General features: G+C 37.0%; 1 protein-coding gene across 1 annotated transcript; it reads left to right on the top strand.

The window, feature by feature from the left end:
- The first annotated feature begins 669 nt into the window (after positions 1–669).
- Positions 670–23,793, top strand: LOC120086068 (Homeodomain-like transcriptional regulator). The gene is made up of 16 exons (XM_039042496.2): positions 670–943; positions 1,484–1,632; positions 1,732–1,977; positions 2,108–2,164; positions 2,265–2,481; positions 3,363–3,463; positions 6,015–6,101; positions 6,218–6,349; positions 6,531–6,671; positions 7,466–7,588; positions 7,685–8,131; positions 8,533–8,952; positions 9,036–9,656; positions 11,795–11,899; positions 12,042–12,253; positions 23,258–23,793. Exons 2-15 carry the CDS (start codon positions 1,603–1,605, stop codon positions 12,225–12,227), a joined length of 2,913 nt encoding a protein of 970 aa, XP_038898424.1. The 5' UTR covers positions 670–943; positions 1,484–1,602; the 3' UTR covers positions 12,228–12,253; positions 23,258–23,793.

Here is a 23,793-nt window from a genome sequence, read left to right as displayed (position 1 = left end):
CACTAGCATGCAACGTTTCAATGCTATGAAGATGAAGGATGCTTAGTGTTGCTCGACATTGTGGTGCATTGGGGGCTTGACACTTGTAATGTCATAATGTTCTCGGCTTTAATATATATAGTTTTTTTTTTATAGGGTTGAAAGAGAGAGGAGTTTCACCTTGTCTCTAGAGCCACTTTCTTAGTAAATTCTTAGTGTTGCTCGACATTGTGTGTGTATTGTCTTTCACGACTTTCCCTGAGACACGTAGCTTGTATGAAATATAGGATTAAAAAAGAAATCAATTAATTAGCTAGAATTTTCTAATAATTTAGTCATCACAGTATTCTCCTAGACTTGAATGTGAGGATTAGATTAACGTAAAATGTTTCTAATTTCTGGTCCGTTTAACTCTTAATTTAATTAAAGTGCGAGCCTTAATTGATAAAATTGGATTAATTTGACATTATTGTGATTTTAATGGATTTAATCATATATCTATTTACCAAACACAAAAGACGTTTACGATAATCACTTTAATCCTATCCAAATCAACTTCAAACCCACCTTAAATAACCCAAAAAATTAAAACTAGTTTTGAAAAAATATGCAGGGTATTTTAGTCCAAACGTGGATAAAGTTATGATATTTCTTTAATCCGTTGAAATTACCGGGCAGAACGGGCAGAACGGGCAGAACGGGCAGAACGGGCTTAAAGCATAGAGATATTTCTTCTTGTAAAACCCAAAACCCTACTTCCTTCTTCTCTCTCTCTTCCACTCTTGTTACCCTGTTATCTCATACTATTCACTTTCTCAAAATTCTCCTACTCTGTTCTTTCTTCATCACACACGCACACTCTTCATTTCTCAACCGCTTCAATTCGACCATTCAGAGTGGAAACTCACTGAATTCAACCAACCTTAATCATGTGAGGAACCACTGTTGCACTTCTGTTTCAGAGGTAATTTTCATAATTCCTTTTCTTTATGCTTCTGGATTCTTGCTTGATAATGGACTGGAGCCGACACTGGAGTTGAGGCGAGGGACGCCAGCGTGAAACTGAGGTCGGCACTGTGAAATGACTGAGTTGCCAGCATATGGAATTATGATTTTATTCTGTTATTTTTTTTTGGAGAATATGCACATTGTGTGTATGGAGTTGCTGAAGAGTCTGATTTTTTATTTTATTGATTGTGTCCGGCTGCGTTGCCTTTTGATTTCCTTTGCTTGGGAATGTTTTTCTTCTTTGCTGTGTTCTATTTTTGGATGTATTGTCTGTCATAATATGCAGATGGTGGTGTGGATTTAATAAAAGTTGGTTTTGATTGTACTTACTTTGACCTGAATGTTTTCGCTAGCCTCAAGGAATGCTATAAACTCCAAATTTTCAACTTCCATTTGTTTTGACTTTGTTACTTTCTCTACAATGGTTGGATTGTATTTATTAATTAACACTCAGTTCTAGTCTTTTTGGTTGGTTGGCCTTTTGATTTCCTTGCAGAATCCACCTAGAGAAATGGAATTTAGGGGGACAATGTCTCATTGGCTTCTAGCCCTAAAATTATACTGTACATGATTTTCGTGGGAGCTGACCAAAGAAATTGATGTTTTACCTTCAAAATGAATCAAAGAGACACCAAAATGAGAAAGGTATTCAAAATGTTTATGATAATTGACCTTGCTCCGGCTTTTTTCTGCCATCTTTCATACCCTTATTTTTTTCACATCTTTTGTGCGGTAAAATTTTAGGTTTCTAAGCAAGCTAGTTCAGTCACTACAAATTGCTGTGGGAAGATAGCTGCTCCGATTAAAACTCATGGTATTGGAAAAGGTCTGATGACAGTGTGGCAGGCAACAAATCCTGATGCTGGGGATTTTCCCGCCGGTACAATTTTTGGTCGCCGAAAATTTATGGATGTATCTCCAGTTTCAACTTCTTCATCTGAACAATCATTGCAGCAAAGAAAATGGCCACCACGACAAGCTAAAGTGAAGGTAACTTGAGTAGTTCTTAATCCTGGTTTTTGTTTTTACTTCAGTATATCGAATTTAGAATATTACAATACTTGTAATGTAACCTGAAATAAAAATGGTTGCTGATGGGAAGTTTACTACTTATAATCAGGGAAGGCTGGGATCCAAAGTACAGGGAAAGAGAAAGCCACTAATAAAAACCAGACGGGTAAATTTGTATAGTACATATATTATTCATTTATTTCTGTTTGCTGGGATCCTTAGCAATTTTTCATCCTCTGTTTGCTTGGGTTCTTGTTGTCTTTCAGGTGGAACACAATGGAGAAAAGAGTCAAGAGCAATTATGCCATGAAAATTGTGAACTTGCTTGGGAAGGAGTGAAATCTCAAGGATGCATAGACCAATTTGCTATACTGGTAGATGATGAAGAGTTGGAGCTGAGAGAGTTGCAAGCAGGAAAACATATTATGGGTTCTTGTGATCACTTCATGACAAATGGTGTCAATAGCTGCTCACTTTGTAAAGGTCTTGGAAGAATCTGACAATATTTATCTATTACATTTTTAGACTTTTCTTTCAATGGCATCTTTGAGTAAAAGACTGAAGCTGAGGATAATTCTCGAAGAGTCCATCTCTATGGTTTTAATCTGCAAACTTGTGTGATTTTGAAAATTACTGAGAGAACCTCATTCAATTTTTGGACACCTTCTAGTAGAGCTTTTTGGGAGAAAATTCCTACAGATACTTGGCTTCCACTAGGTGCTTCCTGGTTCCGTTGGCCATCTTTTTTGTTAATTCATTAGTGTTCCCAAGCCCACGGGAGAATTTACTCTTAGTCCAGCTGGTTTTTAGTTTTTCCTTTTTTGGAACCTGAGGAAATTTAGGAGAATTTTTTAAGATTATGAAAGACGAGATTTGTGGTAAACTAACCTTAATGGTTGCTAACTTGCTTAGTAAGACATACTGAAAACAATCTAGCAGACTTCGTTTCTGGGAAGTTGGTGAATAATTGAGAAGTTCTAAGAATTTCTGTGTTGTCAGAAGAGGTAGATTGACTTTAGATTTAATCTTTTTTTGACATGCCACTATTATAATTCCTCACGAACTAATGGTGTTGTATCACTGGAAAGTTTGCAAGTCCTTTTGATTTTTAATATTTTTCTTTTACTGTTAATTTATGATAGCCACTCACCTGACAATCAATATTTAATTTGACTTTTGGTCCTTTTTTATGAGCTGTTTGCTACTCGGGTGAACTTCTTGTCCACCTGTTGTTGCATTTTTGTTCCTTTTCTAAGTTAATGACAATGAATGAAATATCTATTGATTTTGGAAGGAAAAAGTTGTTTCTATTTAAATACGAAGCTCTTTGGAATACCATCTCTAATAATATTTTATATTTTCAGATATGCTGGCCAAGTTTCCTCCAAATTCTGTGAAGATGAAACAGCCATTTGGCATGCAACCTTGGGATTCATCTGTAGACATCGTGAAGAAACTATTCAAGGTTCATACTAAAATTTATGGGGTTGATTCTTGTCTGTTTAGTTCATTGAATAAGCAGTAGGTGTCTCCAGTATGCCCCATTCTCTCCTCAATCGGAAATGTTTTAGTTTGCTAGCATTGATACTAATTTGGTTTTTTTTTTTGCCTTGGACCCATTGGGATGCAATCCTTTTAATCCTTGCCCAGTAATTATTTTTTTTATTTTGCTTTCACTTATTAAGATAAAAATATATAGGGTTTAGGGTTTATTAAGATAAGAATGTTAGCAATGTTATTTATTATATAGGCTAAATTATACAAAATACCCCTAAACTTTGTACTCTATTTCAAAAATGTTTTTGAACTTTCAAAAGTTCAAAAAATATGCTTAAACTTTCAAAAATAGTTCAAAAGTACCCTTGTCGTTAGTTTTGGATGGAAATCATTAGTGTTTTGTTTAAAAAATACCCTTGAATTTTCAAAAAGTTAAATAAATACCCTTACTGTTAGTATATGAATACAAATCATTAATACTCGTTTCAAATATCCTTGAACTTTTCAAAGTTGTATTAATACTCTTAGCCTTGCAAAAAAAAGGGTTTAAAAATGCACCTAACATTAGTATAATAATCAATTTCTTTGAAGTTTTCTTGAGTTCGAAAAGATCTAAGTTCGAAACAAATTATATAGGTATCATCCTTTTTCATATAGATACTCTAATTTTTCTCTTTTTGTTCAATTTTTACACCAATTTTTTCACAACAAAATTTAAACTATAACTTCAAGTTAAAGCATAAAATCCCACAAAACTCCAAAAATAATAATCTCCCCTTAAAACTTACCAAAACTATAAATAGCCAGAATCAAATACAAAAATTTGTATTTGGCTATTAAAACACACTCATCAACTACTAACGTATAATCTTATTTAAACATACTCAACAATTACTAACGTATAATCTTGTTAAAACATATAAGTCCTAAGATCCCCTTGGTACTTCCATTATCCTCTTTCTTTTTGTTATAATTTATATACCTTAACTAAATGGGGAAATTGTTTTTAATGAGATAAACCAATGGTTAAATAGTTAACAAGAAGGAGAGTAAGAGGGGAGGAAAAGACAGAGAAAATAAAGAAGTGATAGGCCATAGATTGAAGTAGAGGAGAGAAAGAAAATGGAAGAGGTGTTGAGGTGTAGATAAACGGCAAGGGCATTTTTAACTTTTCTTTTAAGTAAGGGTATATGCAACTTCTAAAAGTTTATAGGTATTTATGCAACGAAGTATTGATGGTTTCTGGTTATATATTAACAGTAAGGGTCTTTTTTTAACTTTCCTTTAAGTTCAAGGGTATTTGATACAAAACACTAACAGTCTCCATCAAAAACAATGGTAAGGGTGTTTTTGAACTATTTTTTTCCAAGTTTAAGGGTAGTTTTAAAACTTTTGAAAGTTCAAGGATATTTTTTACACGAAGTACAAAGCTCAGGGCATTTTGTATAATTTAGCCTATTATATGTATGTATATTTTGCTTCCTGTTGCAGTTTTTCACAACCTCCATGATTTTCTTCTTCATGGTATTTTCTAATCGTTAATTTCCTTTGCAACAGGATGTATTGTCCATAAAGTACCTGTCAGTCTTGGTCTTTCTTTTTTTTTTTTTTTTTTTTTGAAAGATGAGTCTTGGTCATTTCCATGTTTAGAAAAGTAGCATTTCTAACCCAACTTAGAGAGAATGAGTTGAAGTCATGATGGTCACCTATATACGATTTAACATCCTATAAGTTTTCTAGACAACTAAATATAGTAAGATGATTGGTCAGTGAGAATAGTTGAGCTGTGTGCAAGCTCTCTCAAACACTCACGAATGTCAATACAAAAAAGAAGAAAGGAAAAGTAGCATTTCTTGTACTTTCCATAAAGCTAAGCATCCCTAACATAATTTTGATTGGGTAGTGTTTTTATTTGTTCTATTGTTATTATCTTTTGAATATAAGAAACAAATTTCATTGAATGACTAATAAACAAGAAACCAAAAGCATTATAAAAAGTTACTCCAGTTAGCACAAATAATTACAAAGAGTTATTGTAACGGTTTTTCCTCTCGTTTCATATTTCTAAATAGAATGTGCTTTTGTACTTACTTGAGAATTTTTATTTTATCTTATTATATTATTTTTATATATCAATGAAATTTTTGTTTCTTATTGAAAAACGAGAATAATAATAATAATAATAAAAGCATGTGCGACTGCATTTGGAAGTTTTTCAAGTCAGTTGAAACGATTCTTCCTCTTGTTTCTAATTAGAATGTGTTTTTGTATGTCCTTAAGAATTTTTATTTTATTTTGTTATTATTATTGTAACGATTCTCCTCTTGCTTCCAATTAAAATTGTTCTTCCTTGAGTTTTATTTATTTATTTATTTTTGCTTTTGTGTATCAATGAATTTTTTGTTTCTTTATAAAAAAAACAACAGAATAAAAATAAAAGCTTGATGCTGATTGCATTTGGAAGTTAATCCAGTCAGTTGAAATGCGAAGATTAACATTTTGGTTTTTAATATTTTTAGGTCTTCAGTTTTCTTTGTACGTACGCTGTGACATTAGGCACGTGCACCTTCACCCTTGATGAGTTTGCTCAAGCATTGCATGACAAGGTTAAATATTCTATTTGATCTAGTCCTTTCCTATAAGAATGCTTCCTGGTTGGGTTTTTAAATTTGTGTCTTGACATTTACACCTTTTTGTGGTTTGGTTTTTCTTGCAACTGCAGAATTCATTCTTACTTGGAAAGATTCACGTGGCCCTTCTCAAACTACTATTTTGTGATATTGAGGCAGAACTTAGCAATGCATATTTGACTCCTCTGAGCAAGTCTTGCAAATTTCTTGCTTTAGTTCATTCGGTCAGTATTCATGATTGAATTTAGGCCACTTTGACAAAGAGGGCAACTTTTATTGAGAACAAATGAAACAGCTGACATTTGGTTATTAGCATGTTTCCTTAGTGCACTATGAATTTAGATTGCTTTTATGAATATGAAGAAAGCACATGTGCTTATATCTCTCATTTTCATCATTCTGAAGCTTGGAAGTCAAGAATTTGCTCTTGAGGTGTGGAAGAAATCATTGAACCCTTTAACATGGACAGAAATACTACGTCAAGTGTTGGTTGCAGCTGGTTTTTGTTCTAAGCAAGGTGCATTGCAGAAAGAAACACTTTCTAAGGTATTCAGTTTTCATACTTTTCTGCTTCAATGTCACCAGATGTTCCATATATTTTCATAGGAACCTATGGAACTTAGTTTCAAATGGTTGGAGTACTTCACAATTTTACTATTCTCAATATTTAGGTATCTTGTTCTTGTCAGTGATGAAAGTTCGGTTTGTTCATGTCCTATGTGATGCTTGTTCATGCATTGTTTTGTAACCATGCTTTTTCAATGAAGTTTTTAGATTTAGTATTGATATAGTCATATAGGTTGTATACTTATCTACAATTTAAAAGATATTGGACATTGGATAGGTTATGTAGGAGAGTCAGAGTCATCTTCACCCAGTTACTCCTGAAGTAAATTACCCATAAAGTGGCCACGAAGATTTGAATATTGGTTATATAATGCTGTTGTGTGGCTTTGGCAGTACATAATACCCAGGGATAAAATGCTTTTTATTTTGTAGCTTGACTTTATCCTAAATGCCTCGATTAGAACCTTGGAAGGATGGAGGTTCCATTTAGCTTTCTATCATATTTGATTTGATAGATGTGCAAAGATTGGAAAATATGCTCTTGGATCGATACAATTTTTAATCCAATCGAAATAATCCTACAGCTTAAAAATAAGGTCAAGCAGAGAACCTAAGAAATACGGCCCGACTGGAGATCCAGAACCTGAACCACTCTTATCCTTTTGTTCTGTTTTTTATAAACTTATGTCGGCAAGTTTGATTTTGTGAATGGTTCACGTGTTCTGTTTTATTGTAAACCTTCTTGAGTATCCTTCATACTTGTTCTTTTCTAGGAAAGGGACCTTATGTCTAAATATGGTGTGCAACGTGGAACTTTGAAGGGTGAATTATTTATAATTTTATCAGAGAAAGGAAACAATGGGATCAAAGTTTCTGATTTGACAAGGGAGTCAAAGGTATATAACAATTTTGAGACAAATGTGGATCACTTCATTGTCATTATTATTATACTTGTTAAAAAAGTGGAATTTGACATCGCTCTTGTCTTGAAGATTGTTGATCTGAATGTTGCTGGCACTACTGAAGAACTGGAGCGTCAAATATGTTCCACTTTGTCCAGTGATATAACTTTATTTGAAAAGATATCTTCATCTGCATACCGTCTCCGGCCTAGTTCTGCTTCAATGGATGTTGATGAATGTCAGTCGGACACTGATTTTGGAAGTGTAGATGATATAGCAGCTAGTACATCAATATGCAGCAGTAGTTATGATTCTGAATGTGATTCAGAAAAATTGTGTTCTCAAAGATTTAAGATTCAGAAATCCAAAAACGAAAATCCGACTGTTTCCACAGAGATTGATGTAAGCCATCCAGGTGAAGCATGGCTGTTAGGACTGATGGAAGATGAATATTCAGGATTAAGCGTTGAAGAGAAGTTGAATGCATTGGTGGCTTTAATTGATCTTCTTTCTTACGGATCAAGTATTAGGCCAAAGGTACATTATTCTATCTTGTAAGGGTCTTTTTTCCTAGTATTTTCATGTTTACATCATAATTTTGTGATATTTGGTAAATTGTGAAAGATATTGATGAGTGTTTGTATTTATATCCTAAGTTCAAAATCTGTTTTTACCTTCGTGAGATTTTTCTCTAAGAATCTTTCTGATATTTAGAAAATTAAAGAACATCTACTCTGCCTCCTATATGAAAATTTATTTTTATCTGGGAGAAGAAGTTATTCATTGCAGCCTGCAGGGACAGTTTTCGAGGCTACTTTATTCTATTATACCTTGGTGCTTGTGGGCAGTGATACTTAGAAGCCTATCTTTTTTATATTTCTTTGGTATGTTGTTTCATAGTTTAAGGTGTTGTACTCTAAGACTTTTCAATATGATAGGGTACATCTACATCCTGTGGCATTGTTGATTATGCTTCCAACACTCGACATTATGGTTCTGGAGCAAAAATAAAGAAGTCTTCTGTCAGGGGACACAACCTGTCCAGGTCATTCTTGACTAGTTCAGGACAGTTGTATGGTGCAAGTGTCAGATACGCTTCATTGGAACATCATCCTATCGATTCGGCAACAGCAATCTCAAAGTTTCAAGAGAATTCAGCAGGTCAAGGAACGGGTGCAGACAAGATGAAAAATGCTATTTACTTGCATCCAATGCAATCTATCTTTTTAGGTTCTGATCGTAGGTACAACAGATACTGGCTTTTTCTTGGTCCTTGTAATGCATCTGATCCTGGTCATAGGAGGGTTTATTTTGAATCTTCAGAGGATGGCCATTGGGAAGTGATTGATACAAAAGAGGTAATATCCTGACAATTTTATGTCAAGTTTCCCTATCATAGATTCAATATTAATTATTGTTCTGTTTTCTATTCCTAATGTAGGCTTTGTGTGCCTTGTTATCTGTGTTGGATGATAGAGGTAAGCGGGAAGCTTTCCTCATTGAATCTCTAGAGAACCGTATGGCATTTCTATGTGAAGCCATGAAAAATAATAGCACTAGGAATCTTGTGAGCAGGAGCTTTACACAGTCTGAACAATCCGATACGGATAGGATTAGAGAAAGCAGTTATTCTCCTGTGTCTGATGTCGACAATAGCCTAAATCAAGCTGAGATTACTGGTGATCCGTTGCGTTTAAGTAGTGCTATAGTTCTTGAAGCTAAAAGAAAGGGAGAAGCAGAAGAGCAAAGCTGGAGTCGTCTCCAGGCATTTGATTCATGGGTGTGGAATTTCTTCTACCATGCACTTTATGCTGTAAGGCATGGTAGAAGGTCTTATCATGATTCACTTGCTAGATGTGAAAGTTGCCATGATTTGTATTGGAGGGATGAGAAACATTGTAAAGTTTGCCATATTACCTTTGAGCTTGACCTCAACGTGGAGGAAAGATATACCATTCATAGGGCAACTTGTCGAGTAAAAGAGGATGATGATGTATTTCCAAAGCATAAAGTTTTATCATCACAGTTCCAAGCATTGAAAGCTGGAGTTCATGCAATCGAGGTATTTCATTTTATTTTCTTATTTTTTTATAAGAAATATTTCTTTCATTAGGATGGTTTGCATGTCAAGGGAACTGTGGCAAAAGGTCCAATCCTATTTATGTATGAAAGTTGAAACCACAAATAGGTTGTTTGGTGTGTGGCCATAAAAAAATAAAATTGGTTTAGATATTAAATATATATAATTGTTCTGTTGGTATTGGTCCGTATCTTAAAGATACACCAAAAGTTCATCTGTAAGTTAGTAAGTATATACGAAGGGGATAATACAAAAGTCTCTCCCTAGTGTTTGAAATTTATCTCAACTAAGAAACGAAAATTTTATAGTTGAAGATGCCTTCATCGAGGCCAAGCTAAAAGTATGATCTGAGCATTATTTAGTATCATGGGAAGATGCACTATGTGGTTCTAATTTAAAAAGGTCAGCAGGTGTCCCTCTGTAAGCTTATGCTTGTGTCGGATTTCAGTGTGTTTTTGGATGATCAACTAGTTTTCAAGTATTTGAGCCATCCTCCACCGACCATTTAATAAGTTGAGAGAACAAAGGAAAGTCCGAAGCAATAGTCCAAGGATGTTTTCTTGAATCGTTAATCCTACAACTTAAAAACCACAAAAAAACGCCCGGTTCATATTTGTTCACAATAACCTTACACCACAGAGCATTTCACTCTGTGAAGAAACGTCACAACCAATTTGCCAAAAAAGCCTCAATATGTGATCTCAGATTGCTACTGCCCAAGTCTCCAAGATCGATTGATTTTAACAAAACCTCCCACTTGACGAGATGGGCCCCACCATGCTCCTCCATTCCTTTGTGTTTGGTTCCACAGCTTTATCTTCTGTTAGATAAGAGGATGAATGTCTTACCTCTTCTGATTCTCCCTCACTGCTTTCCCTTTGGTTTCATCATCTCCTTACCGAACGAGAGGCAGTTATTGGCCTTCCTTATTATTGTTTCTGACTAAGGGATCTGTCATGGGAGAAGGTATTTTAGGTGTTGGATCCCTTAACCTTTTAAGGGTTTCTCTTGCATTCCTTTTTCATTTTTCTTTGCTTCACTTCTCCTTCTTAGATGCATCTGCTCTCTCTTTGGAAGGTTAAAATTTCAAAGAAAGTTAAATTCTTTGCTTGACAAGTTTTGCATAGGAGAGTGAAGATGCATGATCGTCTCCAAAGACATTTTTCTTTTGTGTTGCACCCCAATGGTGCGCTCTAGGAAGAGGATCTCAACCATCTTCCATGGGATGTCTCCTTTTTTCTCCTTTGAGAGTCGGATTTTCAGAATTTTTGGTGTTGTGTTGGTTAATAATAATAGAGGTTGTTACTCCATGATCGAGGAGGTGCTTCTAAACCCTCCTTTTTGTGATAAAGAGAGAGTTATGTGGCAGGCGTGCTTTTCTGCCATTTTGTTGGGGATTTGGCAGGAGTGGAACATTAGGATTCTTGAAGAGAGTGAGAGATTTGGAGTTGTGCTTTGGGAGTTAACCCCTCGTTATTGGGTGTCTGTTTATCGAGCTTTTTGTAAAGTCCAGCTTATTCTCATTTTTAGATTGGGATCCTTTCGTGTAATTGGAGTAGAGGCTTCTTTTGGCAGCCTTATTTTTTATATGTTCTTGTACATTTTTTTTTTCATATTTCTCAACTAAAAAAGAAAAGGTAAAAAGAAAAAAGAAAGAACTAGTTTTCAAGTATTCTCTTTTTCTGGAGGTGTTACTGACATGACTTCTATCTACAACTTGGGAAGAAAGTCGGTTTATTTTTCCTTTTTGGCTTTTTATATTTTTAATTTTTGGGATCGTATATTTCATTAAAAGATTGTCATTGGTATAACTGATGTTGTGTTCTAGGATATGGCACAATATATTACTGCAAAAAGTAGAACCATCTTAGGGCCAGGGTAGACGGTAGCCCCTCCCAAAGGCTAGAAAGAAAACAGAAGACTATGATAAGAGAGCGAAAACAGAAGACTATGATAAGAGAGCCTCCCAAGCATTCTTTAGTTTGTTTTTGCTTTCCACGTTTCCGAATATTTCTGTTTGCAATTCCACGCACTTGGAAGGTGCTTTTATGTTTCAGTTGATGTGTTTAACTACTTGCTAGTGGTTTGAAAATCATTTCTTCCGTCTCTTTTTCTTGTAGTCTATAATGCCTGAGGGCACTATGGTTGGAGCTTGGACTACATCTGCTCATAAGTTATGGATCAAACGGCTCAGGCGTACTTCCTCCATGCCAGAACTTATGCAGGTTTTTTAATTTTTTCTGGTTTTTGATATTGGCTTATATTTTTAACATTTCTTGTTATAAGTCCTTTTTGTTTGTGCTTGTAGTCATTAGGAATTGTAGTATTAATATGCAGTAAATATAATTTGGTTTTTGATTATAACAGGTGGTTGCTGATTTTGTTGGTGCCATCAATGAGGATTGGTTCTATGATCTCGCAGAAGGTTCTTCAGTTGGTATTCTAGATACTTTAGCGTCTTTTGAGTCCTTACCCCAAACAACCTCTGCTCTTGCGTTCTGGTTGGTTAAATTGGATGCCTTCCTTAATAGCTTTATGTGCGGAAGGACCTGAAAAGCAGCTAGAAGCCGCCTGCAGAGGTAAATGTTGATCCTTTGCCAGTTTCTATACCCCTTGTTTTAATACATATTACTAGCGTTTTGATAATATTTATTTCTTTATGTATACTTTAATAAATAATATTACTGATTAAAACAATTACAGAACAAACGACCTCTGGCTTGGTGAAATTCCTATTGGCTTGAGCAGAAAGAGAGAATTTTCATAGGGTTTGATCTAGCTCATTTAGAGAAGCTGAGAACACAATTCTATCTAGCAGCCAAATCATGAGCTTGGCCTAGTGGTAAATAAGGGAACATCCCCTTGATAAATGGCTAAGAGGTCATGGCTTTTCAATCCATGGTGGCCACCTACCTAGAATTTAATATCCTGCAAGTTTCCTTGACACCCAAATTGATGTACTAGAAGATTTACTTCTTTAATTAGCTATAGTTAGTTTGTTAGTTTTGAACAAATTTATAATCTTCCTCTGTAAATAAAACCTCTTCCCTTATTTTGAGGGGAGATTTATTGATTCAAAATATTAGACTCTTGGTTTCACACCAAAATTGGTATCAGAGCACTCCAAGATTTAGGAACCGATGGCGGGAAGGAGATCCCATCAACCAATCGAAGGAGATGTTCACGGGCAAGAACAAGAGGTGGAAGATACTCCCACCCTCTCTCCAAGAACCTCAACCCGACGCTTGCTGTCCGTTGAGAACTCATTGGAGGGAATTCATGGCACCTTAACAAACCTTCAAGAAAGCATGGAAACCCTTGCTAGAAGAGTTGAAATGCTTGCAACCGCACCTCAAAATCAAGAGAATATTCAACCAGCTGTATGGGGAGGAAGAGGAAGAAGAGGCGGCGGATGGGCAAGAAATGGCCAAAACCAGCAAGAAATATTTCAAGAAAGACATCCAAGAATTCAAAGATAGCACCATTAAAATCTAAGAAGATAACCAATTGGCCAAGAAAGATATCAAGAAAACCAAGATTGGGATTCATCTAGTGAATATGATCAAGAATAATAATTCTTTGTGCCAAGAAGAGGAAGGGGCGAGAGACGTGTGGACAATGATTTCAAGATGAAAATTGACTTGCCAAGTTACGATGGGAAGCGAGACATTGAAGCATTTCTTGATTGGATCAAGAACACAGAAAATTTTTTCACATACATGAACACTCCTAAGCACAAGAAAGTGCATCTCGTGGCACTAAAGTTAAAAGCTGGCGCCTTGGCTTGGTGGGATCAACTTGAGATCAATCGGAGAAGAATTGAGACCAATTCATTCGTGGGAGAAGATGAAAGGGTTAATGAAGGAACGCTTCCTACCTCCTAATTACGAACAAACCTTGTATAGTCAATATGAAAATTGTAGACAAGGAGGACGATCAGTGGTTGATTACATTGAAGAATTCCATCGACTAAGAGCAAGAACAAACCTTATGGAGGGTGGCAACATTTGATTGCAAGGTTTATTGGAGGTCTACACATGGATATCAAAGAAAAGTAAAACTACAACCTTTCCACTCTTTTACTGAAGTTATCTCTTTTGCTGAAACCGTGGAGGAGATGAACGAAATCCGAGTCAAGAATTCATCAAGAAGGTCCGCTTGGGAAGCCTCCACAAGCAAAAGGGTTAGTGCTGCATGTAAAGCACCAAATTCTCCAAATCCACCGGCCTTGACCAAAGACAGAGATAAGGAAAATCAAGAAGGAAGTGAAGAGAAGAAGACCGAGACCACATTCAAGAAGAGAGCTCAAAATCCCTACAATAGGCCTTCTTTGGGCAAATGCTTTCGATGTGGCCAAGTTGGTCATCTATCTAATGCAAGCCCCCAACGAAAAACAGTAGCTTACATAGAAGAGGAAGAAGAAATGATGGCTGAAAACAGTGAAGAAGAAGATGAGGAAGTCGAGTTCATTGAACCGGATGACGGTGATAGACTCTCTTTTGTTCTCCAAAGAATGTTAATCACTCCTAAAGAGGATTTGAACCCCCAAAGGCATTGTCTTTTCAAAACAAGGTGTACAATCAACAACAAGGTATGCAATGTCATCATAGACAGTGGAAGTAGTGAGAATTTTGTCTTCAAAAAGCTAGTGGCGGCTCTAAATCTCAAAGTGGAGACTCATCCAAACCCATACAAAATAGCATGGGTAAAGAAAGGTGGTAAGGCACAAGTAAGTGAAATTTGCACCATTCCCTTTTCAATTGGTAATAGCTACAAGGACCAAATAGTATGTGATGTATTGGAAATGGATGTATGTCACATATTATTAGGGAGACCATGGCAATATGATACTCGAACCTTACATAAGGGGAATACATACGAGTTTAATTGGATGGGCAAGAAAGTGGTCTTACTTCCACCAAACAAGAAGAATGATAAAGGCGTAAAGGTGAAAAAGGAAGACAACAGCCATTTGTTTATAACAATTAGTGGCAAAACTTTGATGAAAGAAAGAGAAGAAGATATATTAGGACTTGTTATTGTTGATAAGTTCGAGGAAATACAAGAGAATGGGAACCCTCCGGTGATACAAGAATTGTTTGATGAATTCCCTCTCCTTAAAGGAGAACTCGAGGGGCTGCCCCCCATTGAGAAATATTCAACACCACGTTGGCCTAATCCCGGGAGCTACACTACCAAACCTGCCTCACTATAGAATGAGTCCTAAGGAATACGAAATCCTTCACCAACACATCGAGGAGTTACTCAACAAAGGGCACATTCAACCAAGTTTAAGCCCGTGTGTAGTCTCGGCCCTACTAACTCCAAAGAAAGATGGAAGCTGGAGAATGTGTGTAGACAGTAGAGCCGAGCCATTAATGGCATCACCGTGAAATACCGTTTTCCAATCCCTCGTATAAGTGATCTACTTGACCAACTTGGAGGAGCATTGATCTTTTCTAAGGTGGATTTGAAGAGTGGATACCACCAAATAAGAATACGATCGGGTGATGAATGGAAGACGGCTTTCAAGACCAATGAAGGATTGTTCGAATGGCTAGCCATGCCCTTTGGGCTATCAAATGCTCCAAGCACTTTCATGAGACTCATGAATCAAGTACTCCATCATTTCCTTAACAAATTTATCGTAGTGTATTTCGACGATATTTTGGTGTATAGCAGGAACATTGAGGAGCATTTACAACATCTTCGAAGCCTTTTTCAAGCATTAACAACCGACAAGCTCTATATCGATCATAAGAAATGTCTTTTTCTAGTAAAGGAAATTACATTTCTTGGCTTCTTAATTGGTCACAATCAAATTAAAGTTGACCCAAAGAAGATTGAAGCTATTACCCGATGGCCAACTCCATGCTCAGTAAAAGACATTCAAGTCTTCCTTGGTTTGGCTTCATTTTACAGAAAATTTATCAAGAATTTCAGCTCTATCATAGCACCTATTACTAATGGTCTAAAGAAATGCAGTTTCCATTGGGGAGAGAAACAACACAGTAGCTTTGAATGTATCAAAGGAAAGTTGAGTTCCAGCCCTATTCTTAAGCTACCAGACTTCTCTTTACCATTTGAAGTAGCCGTGGATGCCCGTGGAGTGGGCATTGGAGGTGTATTATCACAACAAGGACACCCTGTTGAGTTCTTTAGTGAAAAACTCAGTAACTCAAGGTAGAACTGGACTACTTATAAACAAGAATTGTATGCCCTTGTTAGAGCTTTGAAACAATGGGAGCACTATCTTCTTTCTAAAGAATTTCTCTTGTTGACGGATCACTTTTCGTTGAAGTACCTGCAATCTCAAAAGAATATCAGTCGTATGCACGCACGGTGGATTTCCTTCATTCAAAGGTTTGACTTTGTGATCAAACACCAATAAGGCAAGGAGAATAAAGTAGTTGATGAGTCGAAAGATTTCTCTTTTTACTATCTTAGCCACCGAAGTAACTGCTTTCTCTCATCTCCCATGCTTATATAAAGAAGATGTTGATTTTGCTGAGATATGGTATAATTGTGCCCACTTTATAAAGACTAATGATTTTCATATAGTGGATGGTTTCTTATTCAAGGGAGAGCAATTGTGTATTCCACACACTTCCCTTCGAGAAGCTCTTCTAAAAGAAGCACACTCGGGAGGATTGGTTGGACATTTTGGTCAAAATAAAACTTTTGAACTAGTGACTGCTCGTTTTTATTGGCCATAAATTCGGAAGGACACAAATAACTTTGTTAAGAGATGTTCTATCTGTCAAAAAGCACAAGGCACAAGCACTAATGCGGGTCTATATTCGCCATTACCTATTCCCACAACCATTTGGGAAAACTTATCAGCTGACTTTGTACTTGGTCTTCCAAAAACCCAACGAGGGTATGATGCAGTAATGGTGATAGTGGACGGTTTCAGTAAAATGACTCACTTTCTTGCTTGCAAAAAGACAAATGATGCAGTTTATATAGCCAATCTCTTCTTTAAAGAGATTGTTCGATTTCATGGAGTGCCCAAGTCCATTGTATCTGATAGGGATGTCAAATTCCTTTGCCATTTTTGGCGTACACTATGGAAGAAGTTTGATACAACATTGAAGTTTAGCACTACCTCACACCCTCAAATTGATGGGCAGACAGAAGTTACCAACAGAACATTGGGAAATCTTATACGTTGTCTAAGAACTCAAACCTGAAACAATGGGATTTGTCCCTTACCCTGTTTGCCTTTAATAATATGAAGAATAGATCAACAGAAAGATACCCCTTTACAGTTGTATACACCAGAACTCCAAGACTAACTTTTGACCTTGCTAACTTGCCTTCTGTAGTGGATGTTAGCATTGAGGCTGAAAGTATGGCTGAAAGAATTCAAAAGCTTCATCAAGAAGTCCATGATCATTTGGAGAAGACTACCTTGTCTTACAAAGAAGACAGAGACAAGTCTAGAAAAGAAGTTAATTTTGAGGTAGGAGTCCTAGTAATGATCCATCTATGCAAAGCTCGATTTCCTACTGGTATGTACAACAAATTGAAAGATAGACAACTTGGACCATTTCAAGTATTAGAGAAATATGGCACCAATGCATACCACATTGAATTACCAACAGATTTGCACATCAATCCAGTATTCAACGTGGCTGACTTGAAGCCTTATTTTGCTCCGGACAGCTTCCATTTAGCATCCTAATTGCCTCGCGGACGAGTCCAATCTTGAGGGGGTGGATTTGATGTAACTAGAAGATTTACTTCTTTAATTAGCTCTAGTTAGTTTGTTAGTTTTGACTTTAACTGTAGTTAATTTGTTAGGATTTGAGTTTTGACTTTAACTATAGTTAGTTTGTTAGGATTTGATGTAACTAGAAGATTTACTTCTTTAATTAGCTATAGTTAGTTTGTTAGTTTTGAACAAACTTGTAATCCTCCTCTATAAATAAAGCCTCTTCCCTCATTTTGAGGGGAGATTCATTGATTCAAAATATTAGACCCTTGGTTTCACACCACAAATGTTGTAAGGTTAGGTGGGTGGTTTAGTGTCTAATTTTTAAAACCACAAAGACTAGTTTCTAACTTTTTTCAAACCATGGGGACGAAATTTATAATTTAACCTTATTCAAATTACTTATCACCTTGACCCTCATCTTACCCCTTACCCCTTTCTACCAAATAGGACCCTACCACGCTTTCTTCTGAATCGGATCCATCCTCCCAATCGACCCAACTTATTTCTCCAAAAAGCCCACCAACCCATTCTGAACCACTCATCGATCCATCGGCCCACCATAATTTAACACCTCCCAAAAGCTCATTGACTCAACCAAAAAGCCCAACACCTCTTCAGGAACCAAAAAGCCCTACGTCTCACCCCAACCCAAACAAACCAACCCTTTCTTCCACATCCGCCCTTCCCGATCCATCCATTACTGTTACCGTCCCAAATTCCCAATCCATCACCATTAAAGAAAACTATACTCTCATCGTGTGCCGGGTAATAAATTTTCCACAAATCCTTCGCTCTCTGAGGACATCAATATAGACAACTACCTCTCAAGCCCCATGTCTCTCACCAAAAATCCCCCTCTCTCCCACCTTCATCGCCCCTCTTGATACAGGGTTCAATTGTCAGACAAGCATCGATGGAAGCCGAGCACATTACTCCACCCGACCACGAAGAAAACTCTTTCGTGGACTCAAGACTTAGAAGACAGTATCGAGGATCCAAGTCATTATCTAAAGTTTCTCCTCCATGGCTTTTTTAAAAAAAGCTTTGTATTATGGCTATGCCTGCAGTAAAGAAGAATCATAAAACGCCAAAAAAACAAAAACAACTCAACAGGGAATTGGCGGGTCTTCATTCCTCTATCAATTATGACAAGTTTGCTTCCTCCTCATACACTGGCGGGCATCCTTCTTTATTATGATCATCATCTCTTGGAATGTCAGAAGCCTTAAGGAATGGGAAAAACGGGCCCTCATTAAAAAGGAAATTGTGAAACGCAACCCAACCATTGTTATCTTCTAGGAGACAGAGACTATCTAGTTTGATTGATTGCTTATACAATTTATTCAGAGCTCACGCAATATTGGATGGACTTTCCTTGAAGCAAATGGCTCATCGGGTGGTATTCTCATCATGTGGAATGATCCAACTTTCTCTATCTCGAATATCACCAAAGGTCAATACTTTAACCATTCTCATTTCTATTGTTGATGGTTTTAGTTTTTGGTTGACAGGGGTCTAAACAGTACAGGCCTTCATTTTGGCAAGAATTGGATGACTTGTCTGCTTTGTGTATGAACACATGGATTTAGGAGGTGACTTTAATGTATCCAGGTGGAGAAATGAAAAATCTTGAGACAGACCAATCATTAGCAGCATGTGATAGTTTAGCTCTTTCATTGACTGCCTTAGCCTCATTGATCTGCCTGTCAATAACGGTCTTTACACATGGTCTAACGGTTGAGATCCCCCAATGTTGACCCTCGTTGATAGATTTCTAGTAATAGATCCCATTTTGACAAAATTCAAAGAGGCCACAGTGAGAAGGCTTAATAGGCCTACATCTTACCACTTTTCGATTTTGCTTCAACTAGGATCTATCAAATTGAGTCCTGCAACTTTCCGTTTTGAGAATATATGGATGGAGCATAGTTCTTTTCTTCCTTCGATTAAAAACTGGTGGAGAGGAAATCCTTTGATTGACTAGGCGACCCATGGTATTATCCAAAAGTTGAAGGTTGTCAAGGGTTGTTAAGGAATGGAACAAATCCACTTTCGAGTGCATGACATTCTTGAAAAAACAGTTATTTTTATCTCGCTGGCTTAGACACATTGGAGGATCTTGGCCCTTTCAACCCATCCTACATGCAAAAAAGGAGACAGTTAAAGGTTCAGATCATATCCATCAACACAAAGGAAGAAATTTCTTGGAGACAAAAACGTATGCACAGGTGGTTAAAAGATGGAGATATGAACTCTTCTTACTTCCATCTTCTCATGATTGCAAAGAAGAGAAAACACACAGTGATGGAGATATTATCTAGGAATGGGACCAGCCTCCTCACTGAAGAGGATATTGTGGCTTAATTTGTTTCTTTCTATGAAGCTCTCTACACGAAAGATAATGGCCATAAACATCTGCCCTCGATTGAACAGTGGGATCCCGTAACCCCTTTATAGGCAAATGAGTTCGAGTTTCCCTTCACGGAATAGGAGATATTGGTTGCTATTAGAATCTTGGATCGAACAAATCCAAAAATATTGGAATATCCTCAAGAAAGATATCAAGAGTGTGTTCCAAGACTTTTTTAAGGAAGGTATTATCAACGCAAGTCTGAATGAAACATATACTTGTCTTATCCCAAAAAAGGCTAACGCTCTCGATCTATGGGTGACTATAGACCCATAAGTCTCATTTCTTGTCAAAACAAAATCATTGCTAGAGTTCTTTAAGAGAGATTCAAGAAGGTTCTGTCATTGAGGGAAGGCAGATTCTTGATGCATCTTTGATTGGGAATGAGATTATTGAAGAATATGTCAGGAAACAAAAATAGGGGCTTCTGGTCAAGATTGATATTGAGAAAGCTTTTGATAAAGTGGACTGAGATTTTTTTGACCTTATTCTACAAGCAAAAGGCTTCAGCACTACTTGGCGCAAATGGAATAGTGGCTGTATCTCCTTGGCAGACTTCTCTATTATGATTAATGGTCGTCCGACGTCCTAGAGGTAAGATTTGTGCTTTGAGGGGCCTTAGACAAGACAATCCCTTGTCTCCCTTCCTGTTTGTCATCATTATAGATTGCTTCAGTAGAACGATGAATGAAGCTAGTAACAAGGGTTAGATAAAAGGCTTTAGCTTGGGGACAAGCTCCCTACAGGTGCATCATCTTCTCTTTGTTGATGACACCATCCTCTTCACTGATAATAATGATGACTCGCTACACAATCTTTTCGATCTTGTTGACTCATTTGAGAGGGCCTCAAGACTTCACATAAATCACAAGACTGAATTATTGGGTATTTTTACATCCACTGATGAGTTCGAACAGATTGCTAGGAAGTTTAATTGCAGATTGAGTCCTTGGCCATGTACTTACCTTGGACTTCATCTAATTGGTAAGCCAAAATCAGAATTTTTTGGGAGGGTGTCTCATCAAACCGTGGTTCACATCTTGTTAGATGGGAAAAGATCATCAAGACTCAGGCTAAAGAGGGTCTCGGGTTACAAAGCATGGCTGATAAAAACCGCGCTCTCCTTGCTAAATGGGTTTGGAAATACTATCACGAGGATGAGGCTTTGTGGAAACAGGTTGTGGATGCTAAGTACAGGGTGACTTTTACAAAGTCTTGGCCTAATACTAATTTCCTCGCTTACATCAAAGGACCATAGAGTGCCATCTTGATGCACATGAGCCTCGTTACAGAAAAGGTTACTATAGAAGTGGGAAATGGGAAAAACACATCTTTCTGGTTTGATAGATGGCACTCCATGGTAAGTCTCATTGGGAGAACAATGAGAACAATCAGGTTGTGGATGCTAAGTACGGGGTGACTTTTACAAAGTCTTGGCCTAATACTAATTTCCTCGCTTACATCAAAGGACCATAGAGTGCCATCTTGATGCACATGAGCCTCATTACAGAAAAGGTTACTATAGAAGTGGGAAATGGGAAAAACACATCTTTTTGGTTTGATAGATGGACTGGAGCTTCTCCTCCCAATGAGACTTACCATGGAGTGCCATCTTGATGCAAATGAGCCCCATTAAAAAAAAGGTTACCATAGAAGTGGGAAATGGGAAAAACACATCTTTCTGGTTTGACAGATGGATTGGAGCTTCTCTTCCTAATGAGACTTTTGACAGATGGATTGGAGCTTCTCCTCCCAATGAGACTTACCCCCAATTGTTCTCTTTATCTTTTCATAAATGCCCTCTGTACAGGATATGTGGGATGCTAGACAGGGATGGTCTCTTTATTTTAGAAGAAACCTCATGGAGGAAAAGATTGATGGATGGCTTGATTTTATGAACACCATCAATGGTGTACAGGATATGTGGGATGCTAGACAGGGATGGTCTCTTTATTTTAGAAGAAACCTCATGGAGGAAAAGATTGATGGATGGCTTGATTTTATGAACACCATCAATGGTGTCCACCTATCCAATACTAAGGATGTTTGGCTCTGGCAACCAGACACTTCCGTGTCCTTCACAAAATCCCTATCTCGCAGACTGGGAGCCGATCCAGATTCCTCTAACCATCCCTTTTATGCTGCCATCTGGGAAGTTAGTCACAATACCATCAATACTTGTGACAAGTTACAGAGACATCTTCCCCACATGACCCTATCTCCCCACTGTTGCATCATGTGCAAGTCTGGACATGAATCTACTAGCCACCTTTTCATCCATTGTCACTTTGTCGGGAGATTTTGGAATGTGATGTTCTCATCCTTTGGTTGGTGCACTGCTCTTCCAAAGGACACTAAAAGTGCCTAACGGACACTTTCATTGGTCATCCTTTTACCAAAATCAAGAAGCTCATCAAGATGCATTTGATTTGTGCTTTCTTAGGAAATACTTGGAAGGAAAGGAACAATTGTCGAAGCTCTTTTGATATTTTTTTTGAACTCATTATCTTTCATGCTATGAGTTGGTGTAAATGCAATTCTCCTTTCAAGTCATAGACCCTTTCATCTCTTTTGTAATTCCTTTGGCTTGGGTTTCGACCTTTTTTTGTAAATTTCATACATCAATGAAATTTGTTTCTTATAAAAAAACATACTTATGACCAAACTTTCAATTATGTCTCTAGACTAGGGTTGGCAAAAATCTTTGTGGATCCCTGCCCCGATAGGGTTGGCAAAAATCTCTGTTGATCCCCGCCCCGATCGGGGCGGGAAATCCCCGGTTTGACCGAGGATGGGGTCAAACCGGGGATCCTAATCGGGTCCTCGGTCGAGGACGGGGCAGGGACAGGGAGGGTATCCCCGCTTCGTCCTCGTCCCTGCCCCCGCCCCGATTAAATTTTTTAATATATATATATATATATTTCGGGGATGGGTCCCTGTGGGGACCCATTTCCCCCGCGGGGACGGAATTTTGAATTTCCAAATTATTCAAAAAAAATATATCTTTTCAACTTTCATGGTAGTTGATGTAATAAAATTAGGGCATACGTGATATAAATTTGGTTTTTATCCTTGCAATTTGAAATTTGTTCTAAAAAATAACTTTGAGTTTCCAAATTGTTAAAAAAAAATATATTTTCAACTTTCATGGTAGTTGATGTAATAAAATTAGAAGGGCATATGTGATATTGTTTACAACTGTATAAAAGATTTAGATTCTTTTTACCATTTATTTCATCTTTAAAAACTTTGTTAAAATCACGTATAATTTCAATTTTTACACATAAATTGTCATACAAGTTTACAATTTAAAGTGAATTTTTAAAAAAGAAAATTAGAAACATAATTGAAACCTACTCCAATGTTCGAGAGTTTTTTCGTATGTGATTCTTCATTCTAAGTCCATTATAGCTAGGTTGCTCATCCTTTTGTTTCCTTTACTGGATATTTCAGGTAAAAAAAGTAGAGCCTGGAGATAGTTGATAATCCCAACACACCAAGCCCTTGAAGAATTTGTACAGGTTAAACCAAACCATATGTGAGCACTGGACCAAAACATTTCATAATCTGTAGGCTAAGCGGGGTGTCGATGGTTCCCGCTCATCACAGGTTCAATCTATTTCATTACAGAGAAGATAGGGAATAAACACAAATATGGTTACGATCTAATGTTCGAGGTATTATAAAACCATATATGAGCACTGGTTATCACTTGCAATGGGAAGGAAGGCAATATCTCATATTAGGGCAATTTAAGACAGATTTTTGCTGCAGCTGTCTTGAGCATTCATTTATAGATTCATTAAGTTTTGACATTGCCTTGGCCCCAAACAATGAGCAAATTGTAGTGTTCATGTGGCCATATCATTGTATGTAACACTCACCTCCAATGATGGAAAATATGGAGGTAAAGGAATTTTGTCGAATGTGTATCTACCACTTGACTAGTGGATCCTTCCTAATAAGATAACCAACATGATTCCCTCTAA

Source organism: Benincasa hispida, chromosome 9, assembly GCF_027475165.1.
Source record: "Benincasa hispida cultivar pf3 chromosome 9, pf3_genome.v1.1, whole genome shotgun sequence".
Taxonomy (NCBI): Eukaryota; Viridiplantae; Streptophyta; class Magnoliopsida; order Cucurbitales; family Cucurbitaceae; genus Benincasa; species Benincasa hispida.
This window is presented reverse-complemented; position numbering and strand designations above follow the sequence as displayed.